The sequence below is a fragment of the Falco naumanni genome, chromosome 3, assembly GCF_017639655.2.
Source record: "Falco naumanni isolate bFalNau1 chromosome 3, bFalNau1.pat, whole genome shotgun sequence".
NCBI classification, from domain to species: domain Eukaryota; kingdom Metazoa; phylum Chordata; class Aves; order Falconiformes; family Falconidae; genus Falco; species Falco naumanni.
In genome coordinates, this window is record NC_054056.1 from 11,890,731 (window position 1) to 11,912,451 (window position 21,721).

The 21,721-nt window shown below is 42.6% G+C and overlaps 1 protein-coding gene across 4 annotated transcripts in view; it reads right to left on the reverse strand.

The window, feature by feature from the left end:
- SPEN (spen family transcriptional repressor) overlaps positions 1 to 21,721 on the reverse strand; it is a 70,709-nt gene that overhangs the window by 20,806 nt on the left and 28,182 nt on the right. For all 4 annotated transcript variants that reach the window (XM_040588509.1, XM_040588508.1, XM_040588506.1 and 1 more), the window contains exons 4-6: positions 3,087 to 3,247; positions 1,665 to 1,865; positions 642 to 793 (exon numbers count right to left, since the gene is read on the reverse strand). In XM_040588509.1, the coding sequence (XP_040444443.1) occupies positions 642 to 793; positions 1,665 to 1,865; positions 3,087 to 3,247 (514 nt within the window). The remainder of the gene's footprint in view (positions 1 to 641; positions 794 to 1,664; positions 1,866 to 3,086; positions 3,248 to 21,721) is intronic.

Sequence of the window (21,721 nt, forward strand, 5' to 3'; positions counted from 1 at the left end):
AATTAATTAAACTGACTGTGGACAGTTTACTTTTCTGTAAAATGTCTCTTAAATGCAACATCGATATGACTTGATAGAAAGTGGGATGAGGAGAGGAGAGGGGAGTGACTGCTGCCCTATCTCGTTCAGATACGCCTGCTCAGCTGAAAACCCAAATCCCACATGTGTCATCACTAATCCATCTGCTCTGCGCCTCTTCTGCCCTATTGTCAGGGCACAGACTGTGATAGCTGATCGCTACTTCCACACGCAGCAGCTAAACCCTTTGTTTCACAAATCAACAGGAAACTTAGACTTTCATCGAGTTGTACTGATTCATCATGAAAATAACACCAGGCACATTTACATCTCAACTATCTAGTTAGGCTTTTCTGCCAACGCTCCGAGCTCACAGAAGACATTTCTTGTAAACGCTCCTAAGACTTGTTTCTACTGCTAAGTTATTCCCTCAACACACGTGTGCAAAGATTTCATGCAAAGAAAAGCTTTCAGGTATATTCCAGCAAGATGGATGACTCAGGTTATTATATGAAGACTGAATTATCTGTCATCGACACTATGATTACTGCAGCTTGCAGCACTTTACGGGTCTATACAGAAAGAGGCAATGACACCCTACATAGCACAGAGAATTCACATACCACTATTCCACCGAAGCGCTGAAAGATGTTGCGAAGGTCATGGTAGGTGGTTGTTTTCTCCAGGTTGCCAATGAAGAGAGTTCTTGTGGCTTTTGGGTGAAACTCATCTATCCTTTCATCCAAAGGACGAAATTCATTCTCGCTTTCTGTTTCTAGAAGCAAAAGAGAGGAAGAAACTCGTAATGGACGGAGGTGTTTTTCACCAAGTTCAGTTCACATTGGTTGGTTTGTTCAAGTCTACTTCCTGATGAGAAGATATGATCTGAACAAGAGCAACCAATGTCTTTGACAAAAATACACAGTACTACACTTGTGAATTGTTATTTATGTGCAATGTTGAGATCTCTGCATCACACCACTGGGTGACTGCAGAGGAATTTGAGCATCCTCAGGTGAAAGATAGCTGTATTCTCCAACCACTTCTCTAGAAATTTACTCTTTGAAGAACTATTAATGCTCGGATGCCTGAATTCAAATAAGGCTTCACGGTACTTGGGGAACAGCACACGGAAGAAGTTTGTTTTCAGAAATCAATTTTTAAACAAGCAGTTGAAGTACAGACTGAAAGCTTAACCACGTGCTCAATGCTATAGTGTTCACTGGTCAGTCATTCAGGCTATGCTGCCTTAGCCTCAAAAATGCAGCCATCGTTAGCTGTTTTAATTAAAAGCAGAGAAAACAAGCTGTGAGGACTCAGTGCTATGCTTATACCACCCACTGGCTTCTGCTCCACTGAGAAATGGAAGATGAAATTGTTTCTTCCAGCAGCCAGCAGATCCCACCGTCTGAGAGGATGGCAGGTTTCCTTCTCTGAGGTTTAAGACTGAACTCTCTCCCTGTTTGACCTAAGAACATCCACTCTCCTTTCTCTGGAATTTATTCTGATATCTCCCCCAGGTTCTTTAAAATATGTTTCTGCAGAAAGGCAGTTTTAACATCTCGTATTTCTATGCTGCCTCTTTACAACAGCCCGTGAATGTGCCCAGAGCAGTCAGGTGCCCTGTGCAGGGACATGGACCTTACCTGGTCCTATCCAGGCTGTGACTTCAATCTGCATGCCAAAGAAAAGTTTTCCTTTTGAAGCATTTAGTGCTTTTTCTTGGTCCTCCTGCTGTCGGAAGAACACCAGTCCATACCGTTCCTCAGAAGCCCCATGAATCTGCACTGACGTCACCTTTCCGTACTTCTTGAATTCGTGGAACAGTCCATCTTTAAGGCTTGTGTCTAAAGAAACACATAAACATTAGTATCATAAAAATGTATTTTTTACCAACGTAGTAGTACCATAAGAGACATGAAGAAATCTATTCTTTGTTCCGAATTGTGCCTTCACCCCGTTTAATCTGAATCTCAGTGTTCACAGAAGTGCCTTTTTAACTGAGGGTGTTAGTTTTGCCAACGTCAAAAGCTTCTGGCTGATCTTTCTCTTTGCCTTGATTTTTAAACCCAAGAAACTACACACATAAGGCTTGCTTTACATCACTAAAGCTGTCACTGTATAGTTATTACTTCTAAGAGACATCCAATTCAACATGAAGAAGAAATAAACAGTGTTACTTCATTAATAATCCCACACAGATACTACGTAGAGCAGTTTCCCGAAGCTGGGATGAGGCACTGGAATAGAGATCAGTTATACAGCACTCGGTTCTGTCAATTCAGAAAGACAACTAGGCAGATTCATCAGATTTTGCAAAATCTGACTCACAATCACATAATCTACCCGGGAGTTATGTGGAGTTATTTCCCTCAGCCTCGCGTCACTTCAAGGAGTATTACAGAAATAAAATCTACAAAAAGAACATTGTGAGGTACCCTGCTCACAAAGTTCATACGTATTATTTTCATTCAGCCAGTACTTTGTATCCATGGATTGTGTTACAACTGTTTTACAAATGATCCCATGCTGCTTTTTTCTGGGGGATCCCTCCTGCATTCAGCACAGGGAACAGGGTGTGATCATGTGCACTCCTCACCAAGTGGTTTCTTGCATTATTTACCATGCAATATCCAATACCATTACAAATATGCTTATGGGTGTTTTATAGCACTCGATGCTGCAACAGAAAACCCTGAAGTTTTTCTATTAAAAAATAAACTGAAGCAGGGTGAGAATAAATGGTCCGAATTTTAAGTGAAAAATTCGAGATGCCTCAGGTTTTTCCCTGGGGAAATCCACATTACTGTTCCAAAGCGCCAGCTCCAGTAGCTCTAAGCGCTCAAGCCCAGGGACTCAAGCGAGGGACCTGCAGGATTTCTCACAGATGGTCACTAATTAAGCAATTTTCCCACCGCCACACAAGAACCGAGGCAGAAGCAGAGCAAATCCTGTCCTCGGAGGCAGCACATGGCTGCTGCATCAAAGACATGATAAAGGTTATTTAACCAGTCCCTCATGCTTCCTATTCCTTTTCTCCCTTATTTTACTTTCCCAAGTGAATTTACCTGTTGAGCGCACTGGAAGATTTTGAACCTTGATCCCAAAACTTTTCCGGGGTTCATCTTTCTCCAGAGATGGAAGCAGCTGGGATGCAGGCGCTGGGACGGCTGTCGACTGAACTGACCGTGCTGGGGACTCGTCGCTTGAGCTGCTGCTGGAGTCACTGCTATAAACAGCATGAAGGAAACGACAGATGAGTGCACGAACACGCAAAGCAACTAGAGTACACAGGTATTTTATTTAAAAAGCAAAACGTCACAGTTTTTTGCTGTCTACAGGCTGTCCTCTCTCCTTCGCCTGATGCAGAAAATCCTGTTTCTGTAACACAGCCCAGTTATACACAGGAATTTAGAGTCATTCTACAAATATTCTCCTACAAAGCTTTCAGAGAGTGTCAGGCAAACAGAATATGGGTAAAATGTCAGATAGATCCTGTTACGCACCGTGACAATGGTGGAGATTTAATTAAGTGTAACACAATGTTGTGTGGGAAGACTGGAGAAATACAGAGAGGGCACACAGGTCTGCTGAAGCCTAAAAATCCCTCCCAGCACTCTCATGTACAAAACCGAAATATTATCATGCTCTCAGGTGCCACTGTCAACCCAAGAGTCGACCCTAGAGTTCTCCTTACTGCCTTCTGCCCACCTTTTACAAAAAGATCTGTACCTTTGATGATATAAAAATCTCGTGCAACAGAAGCATGGCAAGTTTTTTGGTCAACTGCTTCAGAACAACCTGGGCAGATGCATACGAACCAGCGAACGCTATCTGCAGGCTCAGGCTCAACAGCCAACTTCAGGGAATAAAGAATTCAGAGCCAAGAACATCTCTTATAAACAATAATTATGGCAGAACAGGATTTGCATATTAGATCACAGAGGGAGTCAATCTAGTCCACCGACTCTTGACGGTGCAGATCGTTAGATGCTTCGCAGGAGAGTAAGAAACACAGAGAATAATGTTATTAAAGCTTGCCCAGTGGGGACACGTCATCCTTCTTCAGTGGCTGATTTCTTCCCCGAGGCATGAGGGCTTATAACTTCGCTAAAAATAATTTTGTCTGACATAACCCTGGAGACTTGCATTCTCCATTACACGAGCAGCCTTCTAAAAAATTCTGCTGGAATTTTAACTCGGAGGCTGGAGGGGGGGGAGATCTGCCACGTACAAAAATAACCGCGTCAGTTTTAAATTTGCTGCTTTCTACTGAATTTTTACGTTCCTCTCCACATCACATCAGAAAACGATAAGCAAGCTTTTCTTATTCTAAATTATTTCATAGGCTTCTTACATACCTTCTTTACATTAAACTGCTTAACTTTTCCCATTCTTTTCTCAGGGAAACCATTTCAGGCTTCTAATAATTTTCATTATTTGATTTTGTGACTTCTACTACACTCTTTTGCGAATGGATTGTTTATATAATGCCAGGGCAGCAGCGACAGAGTCCTTTTTCTTAAAATATTCCAGAAAACTGTTTTTCCTTCTGAATGCCTTGGTGTAATGAGCACTGTGGCACATTACTAAAAGCCCCTGGGCTCTGTCCCCATTATATTTGGAGGCACAGAAGAGAAGACAATCTTTGTCCCAAAATGCTTACAATCGAAGGAGGATATAAAAACATGCCAGACCAAAACAAAACAAAAAAGGTCAAAAATGCAGAAGTAATAATAAACATGAGAACTCTCCTCCCAGTCTCACCCCCTCATTACAACCCTCCCATGCAGTTGACATCGAGCCGCTTCACACATTGGTGCCTTTCCCACACACTCGCCTCCTAACTCCTCCATCCCTGGAGGAGGAAGTTCAGTGTCACTCTGGGACAGCAGATAAAATAAAGCCATGCCAGAAAAGGAGTGAAAAATCTCAGTCCTTCCTCCCATCCTCCTCTTCCAAGGCGGCTCTGCTATATGCTGGCCAAGGGGCAGCTGCCCTGCGCCACCCAACCTGTTATCTCAGATACACCAACATTTCCCCTCCCAATCTACGGTCCCTCGTGCTTCCCTCGTGCTCTGATTTCCTACCACCAAGCTGCCCATTCACAGCCTCATTTTTTCTTCTGAATTTGTAAACCCCCTGCCTTTCTGCCTCACCTGTGTTTGTGCAACCCGTTTTTGTGCCCTATTCATTAATAAACTATTTAATTGCTAGAAGCGAAGCATGCTGCAATTCACTCTTCATCTTTTGCCCACTTACCCGATCCCCTCTGCCTCCTACCTTTCTGCAAACTCTGGCAATGCTGGATCACCTCAAGTCCTCAATAAACTGAAGTTCTTATCTACCATATTTTGGGAAAAGGAGGACAAACCCGGCCCCACGTGAACAGGCCTTCAGTAGTCTCAAGGGGTTAACATCAGCAATTGCCTGCTACTATGAAATAAATCAGCAAAGAATAGAGAAACTTCTTTTAGTAACAAATATTGTCAGAGAACGTGTGTGGGGAGAATCTGAAAATAATTCCCAAGCTGACAGCAGTACTGCATGGTTTACCATGATCCCCTGGGGAAGGCTAAAATAAGATTTTAGGGCTGCAGCAAGCCTCTGCCCCGTATGCATTTTTACCTTCCCTTCTCATGTCTCGACGGCTCAGTATTATCATCAACCATGTACTTCCTAAAGCATTTTTAATATTCTACTTTGCTAAGATTGTATCTTTTAAGAGGCAGCATTGAATTTCTATTTAAGTGGTGCTTTAAAATGGGACCAGGCTATTTTTAGGTGGTTTTTTAATGAGGATGTTTAAAATATGAAACATACCGTTAAAATCACAGCATTCCACTGGGGGAAAAAAAAGAAAGATAAATCTCTGGGTAACACCGTAAGACATCCAAGCGATGAAACAGCAGTCTAACAGGGTGATAAATTCTACAACAAGAGTTTGAATTCCATGCAACTTGATGAAACAAGGATCATGCTGATAATTTCCACTTCCCCAGGGAGTTTTAGGGATAAGTGTCCCTGAGGAAATCAAGACCTTCAGAGACATTCCAGGAAAAAAAAATCATTATTTCCTGACTCTGTTTTTAGACAGGAAAAAAAAAATGGTAGCAAGAACAATTCCCCTTTCTTTAGGGAAAGCCTCATCACTTTTCCAATTGAAGAAAAGTGGATATAATAATTCAAAAGTCAGTCAAAGGTTTGGGTTTATGTTCTGTGAATAGGAGAATGATGGAAGAGTTAATTATAGCTGCTGTGTCATCCAGTTATAGCACACAGCAGAATCAAAATAAAGTATCTGACAGTGAATTATGTGTAGTCTCAAGCAGAAAAACAGAACTCTCAACTACCCCAGCTTCAAAAAAAATACAAACCTAAAGCATGTAAGCTGCACAAGGATATATGCCCAAGATACTAAAATGAGAATATGGCTTTTCTTTTCCCTATGACTAATTTTGAAAATGTTGCCAACTCGCAGAAAATAAGTAACTAAAAATTCTTATAGCAAAAGTTAGTTCATGAGGCTTTTAGAAAAACAACGCAGGGAAATTTTAACATGGGAATATAAAAGACAGGTTAAAACAGCAGCTCTGATAACATCCTTCTTGAAAGTATTTCAAGCAATCAATAGGTCTTGGGGCAGGCCAAAAACAGCGTAAAGAAAATGGCTTTGTAGCTTCATTTTGCGCTTCCCCTAACGGTATTAAACCCACGATGATTTTTTCCAGAAGCAGAGCGTGCTCTGGCACACAGCCTTTTCCCAACACGGGAAAACCTGCTCTTCAACATCCATGTAAACTCAGCGGAGCAGAATGCCAGCACGCAGAAAAACTAATCTCCTGAGCTGTCACAACACACGCGTTGCACAGAGAGGGAGCCTGTGCTGGGAATTTGCTTTTTTAAACATCTTGGGCTTACAGCTTCAGTTGCCTCTTCGGTGGTTCACAGACGTTTTCTGGTGACGTATACTCATTTGTGAAAAACTTAAGCATTTAACCAGGAAGGATTTCAGATGCTCTTTTGTTCAGCTTCTAAAATCAGCTGCACTCCAGCTTTTATCATGGCATCATGGCGATGTAGAATAAAGATTTCTGACTGTACTGTCAGCAAAATCAGATGCAAAACCTGAGCAATATAGAGGAGATCATTCTTACTTTAATGAGGAGGCGGACATGAAATCCTTCTCTTACACATGCACTTCACTACAAGTGTAGTTTACAAGCCCTTTTAAAATATTAATCCGCCTTCCATAATTGCCTACAAGTGTATAAAGATGCGTGTGTTCTTAGTCACAGAATTTATCTACTTTCTATTAATCAAGATAAAAATCTATTCATAATCCAGTCTTTAAGTTTTATCCATATGGCCCGAGCCACAAAGGCTTCACCATCTAAGAACCCTGCAATGGGGTTCAGGCCACAAAAAGAAGCCCCAGATACGCCTGGTTTCAGTATGGTGCAGCTAATTTAGCACACAGAATTTTCCTTTTCTCACTTGTAACTGCAAAGGTGACGTTTCAAATCCTAGTGCACGCACCCTATATAACCAGTCCTCATTTCCACTGAAATATCTCATTTTCAAGTAATTGCATTTTGCAGTTCTAGTAACTAACTACACTCCATTTATGTATGAAAAATGAAAGCACTTGAGTGAAGAATACAAAGTGAGCTGTTCTCTTTGTTCTCCAGCAACAGAGAGATAAAAGAGAGGCTCCAAACCAGTCGATGTAACAGGATACCCGCTGCTTTTCGTCAATGGCAGCCGCGCTGAATCAAGGGATCTCACAACCTGCCCTACCCTTGTGCAATTTTAAAATGTGGGACAATTGTCATTTCTGCGAATTGATTTGAGAACAGTGAGTCAGCTGCAAGGCTGGTGACTACCCTTGTTACAGCGAGCAGGAAACACTGCGGCCTTCGTGGAAAATAAAGCAGAAAGCAGCGTGAACATGCGTTCCAGCCACGCACTGCCAAACTTCAGGGTTAAAAAAAAAAGGGGGGGGCAAAACAAAAACAAGCTCTTATTGTTGGAGCAAGTTAAAAACCAAGTTACCTAAAATCGGTTTTAACCCCTTTTCATTTTTCAAGGGAGCACATGCCAAATTTCAGCAGGGGAAAAAAGTAAAAATTAAGGGTTTTTTTAACAGCTGCTTTCAAAAAAATGTTTAACCAGAACTGTAAATGATCCAGGATTCCTTTCACAGAAATATGCAGAGCGATTACTTTTTTTCCTGCCAAAATTAACCGAAATCAGGAACTCTGCCTAGATCAGCTATGATTCAATACCCCGTCAAAATAATCTCTAAGTAAAGATTATCTCCTCAAAAGATCTCTTCAGGACAACCTCCTGCAGCACCAGTCCCAGCTGACAGCAGGTTATTCTCATGGCTGATGTCAGCAGCAGATTCCCAAGTCGGGTCAGGAAATCCAAAGTTAACGTACAGTCATCTCCCAACGGAAGCAACAGAAACCCTTTTTTTCTTGTCCTTCCCTTTCCATATAGGAGTTAAGCCACCGTAAATGATCTCCATGCAAAAAACCACCAGCTGCAAAAGGCAGCTAGTGACAGTGCTATATGATCAGCTCTGTCCAGAAGACACAAATCCTTGTGATAGTTTATGTCAACAATAGGCTTTGGAAACAAAATGCCAGTTTGATTTCTTGGACATGGGAAAACAGCACCAGAAAACTGGTCAACGTACCCTGAACACACCAATGTGTTCGGAAAAAAGAATTTTAAAGACCTGATTATTGCCAGCCAACATCCAGCAAAAACTATGATGCTAACTGCTTAGAAACAAAAAACCTTAAAAAATGCACCCTATTCCATTCTAGCTATAGATTAAAGGACCTTTACCCATTAAACACTTTGACTTCTCTTCTGGATGAAAAATGATCTATTGAAGTAATATATGCACAGGTCTATTACAGGCTGCTGTTTCTGTCCTACTACTAAATACTACATGCATCTAGAAAGGTATTTAACCAGAATTTCCCTCACTCTCTACACACGTGCAAGTCAAAAAGCACACATCTAATTACACGTACCATAGCAAGAACAGCAAGTAACCCATTCCCACTGCAACAATCCAGATGGCTGTTCCACCACATTCAAGGAGGAGTAACCATGATGTAAATTCATGAGGTCCGGGCAGAGGGTTAGCATCTCTTTGTCGGAGCAGATTCCAATGCTGACCTAAATATGCAGGTAGTTGTTTTGTACACATGATGTGTCCTGCGTTAATACCAGCCCACACCAGCCTATTTGTAAGGAAAAAAATAGCATTCCCCACATGTGTGAAAATAAATAGGGTGTGGGGGGTGTGTGTGTTTCCTAGTTAAAAGAAGTTGTTGAACCTGAAGTTAAAGATATCAGAAAACCCAGTCAAGCATCTAAAGTTTGTTTGGATGAAGAGATCAAGAGGTAACAAGTTGTTACCATATTTTGCAGACCACAGATGAGCAGCTGAAGGGGCTCAGCCCACACACAGGTACCACAAAAGAGCCTGAACCCTGCTCTTCCATTTCATAACAAAGCTTTACATTTTCAGTAAGTATACAAGCAGACTCCGGCTGCTCAGCGTGAAAAGGCGGAGAAAGCAAGCCAGGGAGCAGAGAGCTACACCTAGTACTTTCTCAGTGTAATTACCCTGTGCCCATCACCCCAGCCTCCAGTACCTTTGGAGCTCACAGTGAAAAGCACGCCGGGATGCGATTGCGTGACATTCTTGGCACCCTTTCAAGCCACCAAGAACTTGCCACCCAAGGAACTTTGGTTTGTACATGTCACACACTGAAGTATTTAACAACACACAACTATGATAAAACAATCTACGGGGGGAGGGGATAAATACCTACTGCACAGAAGCAGAAAACAGTCACAAAAAGCACACAACAAATGAAGTATTTACTGTTCTGAAGAAAGATCATTAAATAATGCAGACAAATGAAATTAAGACATCCTCTTTCCCTTAACTTTTTCTGTCTTACCACACCCAGAAAGGAGACTTAAAAAATCTCCTGCTGGACTGGAATCCTAAAATTGAAAAAAATGAAATGAAATGATGTTTAAAGGCCATGGGAAAGCAACACAACCATGGTAACTTTCAGCTGGCCAAATAACACAGGCTGCTTGCAGTATTTTTTTCAGTCTTTGACCAGTAAGTTTTTGAGAGACAGTCTACAGATACTAATTACCATATATCTAACACAAGTCAAGCGACTGGCTTATTAATATCACATTTTAATTTCTATGACAGGCCACACTAATATATTTACTGTAGTCATTTTATCATGGTGACACCTGATCTTTGATGAGAAAAAGCAGGCTGAAATGAATCATGGAAAAGATGAAAACATTGCTCACAAGGACGGAGGACTACTCCCACCCCCATAGCCACTGTTCCCCTCGAGCCCCATGCTCTAGGAGTTTCAGGACAGCCATGGGCTCCTTTTAGTTCTTCCCTGCAACTGAATAATCCATTCCAATTGCTAAAAATCTGTTTGTATTAATCCTGTCTGGCTCATGGAGACTGTGCCCAACTCACAGCCAGCGTTACCAGCTCACTCCTTGACCTATGTCCCTCTCTCCTTAGGCTCAAGCTTTGTACAAGCCAATAAAAAAAAAAAACTAACCTGGGGAAAAAAAAAAAAAAAAAGTCTCTGTTACAAACACATGAGCCTATCTCCATAGCAAACAGTCGACTCAGCAACCGCAATAGCTTACTACTGCTGGGAAGACGCTACTTAAGCCTTCTGCTCCCCGCGCTGGCTGTTAACTCAGCCGTGGATGGGTTTGGTGTTGAACCTGGGAGCAGCTGGAGTTGCCCGCCTGCCCAGTTGCACAGCCTTTCTGAACCATGGATGCTCTCAGGGAACGGTGGGACTGCTCACGCTCACAAATGAAACTCTGGGAAGCCGGAGGAAATGCTTTCTCAGCAAACGGCCACGGTGACGGAGCTCAGTGCTGGGAAAGATTAAAGTCATCGAGGCCTTGAGGGTGAAGTACAAAGCCAGCTCTTTGGTACAGCTTTCCCACAATTAAACTTCCACCGATGCAAAGAGGGAAGAAAGAGGGTGGGTGTGAGAATGTGCAAGCCCAAAGTGTCTCTATTTTTCAACATCACCTTCATCAAGGGAAGCCCTGGCTCAAGAACCAGCCCTTGTGAGAAGTCCCACAGCAGCCACCCCAAATTCCCACCTCCTCTGAGCACACCAGGCTTCAGCCAAATGATTGCAAGTGCTGCTGGGACTTGCCTGCAGAAGAGTTGCTGCTCAAGCTGCCGGCACCGGTAAGCCTGCTATCGCCCAGGCTTTGAAAAGAAAACAGTGAGGCAAAGTTCACTGCTATGGCAGAGGAACAGCTCGTTCAGTCTCGACGAAAAATTGCTTTTGACCCTTTGGCCAAAATTAGCGTAATACTGTTAAAGTAAACAGTTTTTGCCAGCTATCTGCAGATGATCTAAATTAATATTTTGCAACTATCACCTCAGAGCATATGAAACCTTTCAAAAAAAAAAAAAAAAGACAGTTCAAGACTCATGGGAGGTAGGTATGTCTTAACATCCCTGCATTGCAGATGGAAAAACAAGGTAAGAAGAGGCCAAGGGCTTTGCCCAAGGTCATTCAATGAATCACCAAGGGAGCAGGCTGAGGAACTTGATCTCCTGGCTCGCAGGAGGCCAAATCTTTTCAAAATACCAAGAAAGCAACATTTAAAGGCAGTTTCCTAATCAACAACTGCACTGCTGTCAGAAGGGGATTACTACGCATCTTCAAAAAAAAACAACAACCAAACACCACAAACACACACACACACAAAAACCCACCAAACAAACACGCAAAACTCTACTCCAAGTACATCTATAAGCCAGCAGAGTGAAATGTCATTTCAAATGCAACCACTATCATGTCCAAGTGCAGGATCACAGAATCATAGCATCATTTAGGTAGGAAAAGACCTTTGAGATCATCAAGTCCAACCATTAACCGAGCACTGCCAAGCCCACCACTAAACCCTGTCATTAAGCTCCACGTCTTTTTTAATTTCATTTAATTTTTAAACACCTCCAGGGACTGCACCACCTCCCTGGGCAGCCTGTTCCAATACTTGACTACTCTTTCAAGTGAAGACATTTTTCCTAATAACTAATTTAAACCTCTCCTGGTGCAACTTGCGGTGCAACAGCTCTCATCTGTCTGCCATCTGGCCTCACACGTGCCCCATTGACTCCACCCTCGGCCGTTCCTTACCTTCTGCTCCCCAGGGGCTGCTCTCCCCGCCTGCGTGGGCGGCAAGCCCTCGACCCTGTGCTCTGCCCTGCCAAAAGGCGGGTGAGATCATCTCCTCCCTCTTCACAGGACTGTTTTTTAGCATTACACAAAATGCCATTTGTTGAAATTCCTAATGCAGAGCGGTTTTGAAATGGTGCATCCTTTCTTATAAACAAATAGAATTGTTCTTCGGATGGGAGTTGTGATGAAAGGCACGCCAAGATACACAGCTGATAAACAATACCTCTTAAGTAAAATTGGGAACATGAAAGCTTAATATAGAAATTCCATTTATGGCAGATAGTGCTGTGGAAGTTTAGAACTTCTAAAAATGGGCAGCATTGTCCAAAGAGTGAAATCTGGAAAAAAACAGAGTGACCTTAGCTCTCCATCAGAAGTAAGTACATTTATTAAGGGTGGTTTTCAAACAGAATTTCTATTGCCTTACATCTTCTACAGCCTTTTAAAGAAATGCCAAAGAGACGAAGGGAAGAATAATTTTGGAGGCTTTTTTTTTTAATACTCTTATTTAGACCAACTACAGCAACTGGAAGATGCACATGAGCACTCCGTAAAACCGGAACGGTAGCTGTTATTCTCGCGCAAAGGATGACTTAAAATGGAAGGCCTGGGAGGAAGGAAAAAAAAAAAAAAAAAAAAAAAAGTAATTTCTGTGATCTCAGGCAGCATATATTATAAAAGAGAAGACATTTGATGAGTTGTATGCTAAGGATTAATTTGCCATTTAAAAATGCAGAGAACAGATGGAACTCTTGGCTAGGACTATATTTGGGAATTACTTCATTTTCTGCCCACATGCAAGTAAAAATAAAACTAAAAGTAGAACTTTTTGTGAAAATTCACATGGGTAGCAAACACAAGTCACAAAAATAAAATAAAAAAGACAATCTTTGTATGAAACAGGTAAAGCGCCACAGTCTCATGAATGTACATCATGTTGGTGGGGAAAGCGGGTCTTTACATTTCTCAAATAACCATATACAGAAATACCAGCCTCAGAAATTAAAAAAAAAAAAAAAAAAAAAAAACAACAAAAAAACCCCAAACAACAAATAAAATAAAAAAAACCACAACAAACCAGTATCATAATAGAGAGCAGTCTCAAGTTTATCTCAACTTCTGATAAAGCACCCTATTTTGTAATTTCATTCAGCAGTATTTGTTACAATTTAGAGATTAAACCTCTCCATGGTCAGAAGTCATGACTCCCCTTCCCAAAAGCCTGGGACAGTCTATCAGACTAACCAGGGACCGTAAAACAAGGATGAGGACTTAAGGTATCTGTGGGTAAAATGCAAAAATACGGAACAATGCAAAAGAAAAATGCCTTACATCCTCACAACTCCCCGGATCTACAGCTTTTACGTCTCTGGTCTCCATACCCCATGGCAGCAGCAGCATAGTTACCAGGGCTGGGAAAGGAGGAGCAGCGTGTAGCAATTCAGCTGGTACACTGGAGATTACAGGACAGAAGAAAAGTCCTCTGAGGAATTCCCACACGCAAAGCCTACGTGTTCCACCTGCGTGCTTCCCCTTACGGGACTTAGAGCTTACGGAGAGCAGACTTTAAAACCTCCAAACCATAGCAGCACAGCAAGGCATAGTCTGTAAGCCACACGTACAGTATTAATTAAGCATCTTCCTTTTTCCACATGTGATTTCTAAAAGTTACAGGGAAAATGCATATTAAAAAGCAAAACCAACATAAACTTCTGAAATAACTGTTAGATAGCATCTATTTGTTTCTCCTCTAACAACACAACAAGCTATTCCTCACTTCCCTCCGCCTCAAAACAAACAAACAGAAAACTTACAAGCCAGTATTTACCCAGCAAAGCCCCAACCAGCACAGGACGTCTCCAGTGTATTCCCAGACTCTGAAACTGGGATAAATACAGTTCCCAACAGGTTTAGAAAGGGAAGAGGAATAGAAAATTTGTACAAACCCAATAGCTTCCTTTCTGTGACTATTCATCCTTCATAATCCAGACAACAGGACATACCAGGCAGTAAACAAACATTGAAGGGAGGGACTAACTTCAAAGCAACTGTGTAAATCTTACATAATTTGAGGGTTTGAGATCTTGCAGCAACCTCTTACCAAACGAGGTGTCAGATGATACAAGGAGGTCAAACCTGTAGCAGCCGGAATAAGTAGGGCACTCTGCGTCTCTCAATCAGCCCAGCCTGGCACCATTTGTTCGTGGGGACCCAGCGCTCTTCATTCTTGGGAATTCACTTTCAGGAGAACAGTGCCTTTCTTTCACACACTAACGTGCTAGAAAAGCTTTCTACCCTCAGACGTGAGATGATAAAATACGTGAATGTCTTTACTGCCAGGATCTGCTGGAGATGGGTCTTAATTACTCTCCTGATTTCTAAAGGCTTTGATGACGTTTTCCTACTTTTACCCTGGTATAAAAACAATGAATATTTCCAGGTATCTGTGGAGAATACAAGGCAACTGTGGAAGAAAGGAGAAGACAGCCCTGAAAACCACTTCCCTCTCTTCAAAAGGATTCTCCAAAAGGTACTCTTACTGCCATCCTAGGTTCCTAAGTGTCTTCTAGTCAAAATCATCACTGTGAGCTAAATAAAGCAACTGCATGCTGAACTCCAGATGTTTTTCAGAGAAGTATTTGAACAGCTCCATGTTTCACTTCCCAAACAGGAACAAGAACTTGTGGTTGGAAGGAGATGGGGTGTTTGTTTCTGAAACCCAGCAAGTATCGGGTCCTCTACCTTTGTTACAGGGTTTTTGCGAGAAGGAGGGATTCGCAGAGAGGTCTTGTTTCTTAATGCCACACATACTAAACGGGCTATTTTTGTTCTTGTATGAAGCACTTAAATAATAATGCAGCGTTTTCATGGGTTTTATTAATGTGGCATCTACACAGCACACGCCTCCCTCTTCCTCCTTGCAGAAACTCAGCTTTTGCTTCCCCTAAAGATTTTTTTAAAATTAGAACTGCGTCCTAGCACATACAAATTGTTTCTCCTCCACACAACATCGAAGCTCTCACTTCTCTCCGAGTCTGTGATTTTCCACTCATAAACGTGCCGCATTCTCGTCTCCCAGCAGCGTTACCAGCTGACCCTAATGATCCGGAGAGAGATATCTAATCACCCACTAAGAAGCTTTCACGCTTAAAACCTTGATGCCATCATTAGTGGTTTCGGCACCGGCGACTTCACGGACAGCCTACACTTGATGCTTGGACGTTAAGGGCACACCTAAGTGCAGTGGTTACACAGTTAATTCGACAGGCAAAGTCTGAGGGACGATACCCTTTTTTTTCCTTCCCAGTAAGGTTTATTTATCATTAACTCACATCCCTGTCATCTCGGTTGAAGCACAGCACGTTCTACCTTTAAGGTTCATGCCCCAGTCTCAGAAATACACCTGGAAGAGAGCTGTTCTCCCAGCCCTTAGGTTTTAAGGGGTAGGTTATCCTCCTGAAGACGTTACAGTGCCCACACCCACACCTCTGCCAGAGCCACAAACATCCTCTTTGGGAAAAAACCCAAACTGCTGTATTTGCAACCTTTAAGATGCGAAGGGACGCCCTGGCTACGCTTTAATGGAAACACATATGACTGAACAGAGGTGGTGGATGGATTTTTCTTTCTATCATCATAATGACTAGCACTTTTTCAGGAAGTGCTCAACACAGCTTTCCTCTTCTGATATTCACCCTTCCATGTGAATATTCACTAGAAATTATTAAACTGCCCATTATTCCCAAGGACTTTACAACAGGAATCCTCTCCCCCACCTTTTGGTGCCTGTAATGTATGTGTCTCCATCTGAGCTGTCTAGACTCCACCATCAGTGCAGACAAGCAGGCACTTCTAAACTACAATCCCTCTAATCTATTTTAGTGATGAATCACATCCGAGTTGCATTTCTCCCAAAGGAAGGGGAATCTGGACCATTCACACAGAGGGAGGCACCCAGCACAGCCTATCGCGCTACATAGTTTCCCTGTTTTGTTTGGCTTTTTCGGGGTTTGATTTCCCTTCACTCTTGCGGCGTGCAGCAGGGAAGAGAACAGGAGGCAGATTTCTTCCTGCCTTCAGGATCCCTCAGACTAAGCCTGGCTTCTGAGAAGTAACACGGGCAGCTTCAACTTCCCTGACCTCAGCTAATTCTTTCCTTCCCTCAGCCTACTCAAGATGATTAAGCAAAATACTTGGAAGGAAATCAAAGCTTTAAAAACGCAATTAGAAGTGACCATTTTGTTAATACACACACACAACCCCAAAGTCAAACCCAATGCACCAACAGCACCAGACCTTCCTCAGGCTACAGCATGCCTGCAGGCGAAAAAAAAAATACCAACTTTTAGCAGCTCCCACGGGCTTAAACAACCCAATGCGAAACTCAGGAGGACATCATCTCCCCCAGCGCTGGCAGGAACGATGCCTTCCATATGGGGCTCTGGTTTTCCCCACCGTTCCTAAAAAAGGAGGTTAGGAAGACATGAAATTGCCAAACCTCACACCAGATACTGGCTCCTGCAGACCTGCAGCTGTCCACAGGTGACTTAGAAATGTTATTTTTAAACACAGCAGGTCTTTCTCTCCCAGCAGATAAGGCAACTTCACATGAAGGCCTGGATTCAGCTGCCTCATATTTGCTAACAAAGACTGATCTAATTGCAAGAAGTCTTTACAGCATTAAATCTTTAACAGAATGCAAAATAATAATGTCATTTGAGATGATCAAAATAGTTACTGCAATAAAACAGACGTCTTTTTCTAGGACCCCTCTCCATTTGCATCCACCAACACGATGTGTTTTTAAGACTCCATTCCTGAAATTAATTTGGAAAAAGACAGAAATCTTTCTCTGTAGAGACAAAGAAACCAAATGCACTTTGAAAAAGCAGCAGTTAAGCTTCTGGGCCTTGCTATGGAAACAAAGACAAACAAGATTTAGATAAACACCTATTCCTGGAAATTTAGGTAGAGGCTTAATTGTTGTGTCATTTAGAGCCAGCAATTACCAACTATTGGTTATTAGGAGGAGTGCTGTGGGGGTTGGGGGAGTGTATTAATTGCAGTAAAATGTCCACTCTTTTTTTGGGCAGCTCATGCTAAGAAAACTATGTATAAATAAAAAAGTCAATTAATTTGATGTTTTAAAGGATTTTATTTTATATTCATATAAAAGATGGGGGGTGAGTTCTTCCAGAGGGCTACACCAACGTTGAAATTTCTACATCGTTTCGCAACCATGTCCTACCTGCTTCATATCATGGCAGCGGTAGTGCTAAGATGAGGGGGCAGGCTCCAAATTCGACCCTTTTTGAGGCCTTTTTGGGGCTCATTCCTCCGGCGGGGAAACCGGTGCTAACTTCTAAAGCCGGCAGAGCGCTGGGCGCTGAAGGAAGGTTTCAAAAATAAAAAGCGATTTAAAACTCAGGGCTGAAACGGAGAGCCGGGTTCCCTCCCTCAGTCAGATCTTGCTTTTTTCCACTGCCGTCTCGCTGCGTAACCGCGGCGCTTTCCTGCGCTGTGTGAGAGAAAAAAAATCACCCAAGAGCGAAAGCCGCTCCAGCAAGGGGCTGGTTGGGTTTCGGTTGGGTTTTTTTTTACAGAAAAAAAAAAAGAAAAAAAAAGTTTTTTTGTAGAAAGCGGAGGTATTTTTAACCGCCGGGTCTGCGGGGCGGCGCGGCCCCGCCCCGGGGGCGGCGCGGCGGCGGGCCCGGCCGGCTCCCGCCGGTTCAGACCGGTTCTCGGGCACAAACAAGCCGCCCCCCCCGCCCGCTGAGGCGGCGGCGGGCCCGGGACTGCCCCCCCCCCCTCCCCCCGCAGGCACCCGGTGAGGCGGCCCCGCATCTCCCGGCAGCGCCGCCATTATTACAGCACCGGGCCGGGCTCACGCCGCCAGCAGCGGCTGCGAGGCGACCTAAAGCGGCGGGTTTTCAGGGCGAGATAAAAATCTGTTATGCAACGCGCATTTTTAATAGATGACTCCGGAGTGTACGGGTGAGGTAATGCGAGCTGGCGCCCTCCCCCCGCCGCTCTGTCAGCAGCTCGGGCGGGAGAGCGCGGTTCGCCTCCCGCCGGCCTGAGGTGACGGATGGGCTGTCGCTGGTTCCCGGCCCAAGGGGACCGAGACACCATTTGCTCGCCAGCTGCGAGGAGATCTCAGATTAATTTTTTAATTTCTTTTTCCCCACAGGAGGATCTATTTATGTGTAAACATGCGTGTGCATGCATGTACAGGTAGTCTCTATCGGCCGGTTTCGAGAAGGGAGGGAAGGTATAAAGGTTTGCTTTCTTTATTTTAATCTCTTCAACACAAAAATATCTCCTCTCTCTTCAAAGCTATCTGAAATTTTTCTGCCTGTGCTCAGTTTCAAGAAACCTGATACACTCCCAAGGGTTAAAAAAAACCCCAACCTGTTTTAAGAGGATGGTCTAGGTTATATTTAGATGAGAAGTATTGCAGGCTGACATGAACAGAAACACAAGAAAGAACAAAGTGAAAATGCTCGACCATCAGTAACAAAAACCTGAGAGTACCTCAGTTGGATTTTTTAATTTTCCCTTCCCTAATTCACATTTCCCTGTGCAGAGAGAACATCAAAGCAGCATGTGGCTTTATGTGAACAAAAGGTAAAGATTTGGTGTTTCACCTGACTCATAAGGATTTACTGTTGCTTTTGTGGTAACTGAAAAGGAGGCTTCCTATTATACGCATTTATTTATTTATTTTTAATAAATCTTAGCCTAATTCTTTTTCCCATACAGGCTCCTGCTCAAATCCTGTCATCCTGCTATAAGAGATCAAAAATATGCAGGTAATCTTGACAGTCCCAAATTTATGCAGAATTACCAGCAAAGACCATCTCGCAGATTCTTAAATGAAGACAAGCTACATTTAACCTCATTCCTCCTGATTTTTCAGCTGTCCCCAGCAGAGGCATCTCTCAACCCACTCAAAACCCCTAAATCCTATTCTAAGTCAGTGATTCATCACTTGCTGGCAGACAAACTAAGCGAGAAAGAGGAGACAAGACAATGGTAGGGGAAAGGTCTGCATTATGTAATGAAACTAAATTCACTTTTTTCTACTTTCACTTCAGTCGTTTGAACAGGCTAAGAAAGTCCCCAACAAAATATGCAGGAGCCTCCATGGGAGGTTTCAGGAAACCTGTTTTTCCCATGATTAAAATTCTCTTGGCAGTATTTTTTTTCAGTGTATTTCACTATTAAGACACATAAAACAACACATACATATTCCTTTCCAACTGTAATTCACTGCTCCAGTAAGAATTTCATCACAGAAATCTAAAATTAAAAAACAATCTCTAATTACTTTATGAAAGCCTTGCCCACTTGTCACTAGAACTTTAAGTAGAGCTACCACAATTCCAAAAAAATTATTTTCAAACATCTATACATGCAACTTCTTACCACTGCCTTATTTCAGCTGTACTGGAATGACTATGCTCTCCTAGATCGTGGTGAAAATACTCACTGCATCTAAACTGAAGTTGCATTTTAATTTCAGAGCAAGATCTATTTTACATTATGAGCTATAGGAAATTACTCATCTAACAAGTAAATCCTCCAGCATCCTCAACACCAGACAACTGAATAAGCACTCAAAAAATAAATAAGGTGGCAAAAGGAAATCTCAGGTCACTTATCTGTAAATTTACACACACACACAACTGTGTTCGCACTTTCACATTCTGGACATCGCCTATAGGAAATCAAATGCTTCTGCCAGAATTTTGATAAGTTTAAATCCCGTCTCAACAAGGTACTATGCCACATGCCCAGCTTTTAAGAGCAAAACGTCCCACTGCTCGGCACCGTGTGTTCAGTACATCACTGCAGCAAAGCATTAAAATCACTAACACATAGAACAGTAAGAAACGTGTCAAGCCATTTGACATTACAAAACTGAATAAAATAGCACAAATTTTTTTTTTAGTGCATTAGAACACCCCGACAACCAGTCTAGAAAAGATAATTTTCTACAAAGAAAATGGGGGGGGAGGGGGGAGGGCTGTCCAGGAGGTTGAGCAGGGCACAAACAAAACCTGGTTTGTTTCTTATGGGATCAGACAGCTTCCATGCATATTCAGCTCCTTTCATGACACAGTACAGAAAATATGTTTGCTCATGTATCATTTGTGGTGCATGTATGAATCAACAAAATCACATTAAGGCTTCTGGTGGAGGAAAATTTAAGTATTTTTCAAGGGGTTTTTTAGTCTTTCAAAGTGGTAAAAAAAACCCCAACGACCCTTTTCCGTAACATGGCTGGGGAATGAGAAATCTCACCCAAAGAAGCCTTCAAAACACAAACTCCTCCTCACATCTGCACAGGTGACGCTATCTAAGAAAGCAGCGCCTGCAGAAAACAGTCACGTCCACCAGCTTCCCTGCCTTAGCCTGGTGGGCAACTTCTGAGAGGCCACAACATACACCAAATAAAGTCCTGCTTCGGAGAATACATTTTATTGTTACTACCTTCTTTTTGGTCTTACCTTCTAAATTACCCCTTTGCAGCTTCCATTAAAAACCTCCTCTAAAGGCCTCCAAATATACACTTAAAGCGAAGGTTAGCTGAGATCCAATGCAACAAACTCCAAACCTTTATGGAAGAAATGCTTTTTTTGTTTTGTTTTTTAAAGAACCTGCAGAGCATCTTTCCTCACATCCAGAAAATCACCTCCATTTAATGGAAGTCATGTTTACATCACACAGCTCTTTGAAAACCACAAGGAACGAAGCCCAAACTTCTCCTCTGCCACCTTCCTGCTAATTTTTCACAGCACCTGCAGGACAGTGCCATGCACAGAAACTCTCACAAGTGTTTTAACACCCATGAGTTTCCACAGGCTCCACATTTGGCCCCAAACATTCACCGGAGCATGAGTAAGAGACCCACCTCTCCCAGTGAGCACAACTCGTTTTGCCTTTTCCACCCTGCCAGAGGAGAGACAGACAGGACGAGACTTGAGTGACAAAGTTCTTGAAGACGTATGATTTCAGAAAAATTCAGTGTCTTAAAGACACTTAATAATTTCACAGTGTCACAAAATCCGCCGTTTCCACTTATAATAAAGCCCTAAGAGGATCTCCAATTTGCTAAAATCCCCAAGAAATACTACAGGAATTACAAGAAGTAATTCTTCTTCAGACAGTAACAAACTGTCCTTAGTTGTTCCAGATAAATCCCACCCTAGAAATGAAAAATATATAGGGAATTTGGTAAATCAGTCTGGGGACGGACACAGACAGAGTTTACTACCCAGGATATGGAGATGCAAATAAATTTCTGCCTGATCTGGGTATGTGAAACTCAAATATATTACACAGCGAGTACCACTAAAAAGGGGGCAAGGCAGCTTTTGCTGGCCACAGGGTACGAGGGGCTT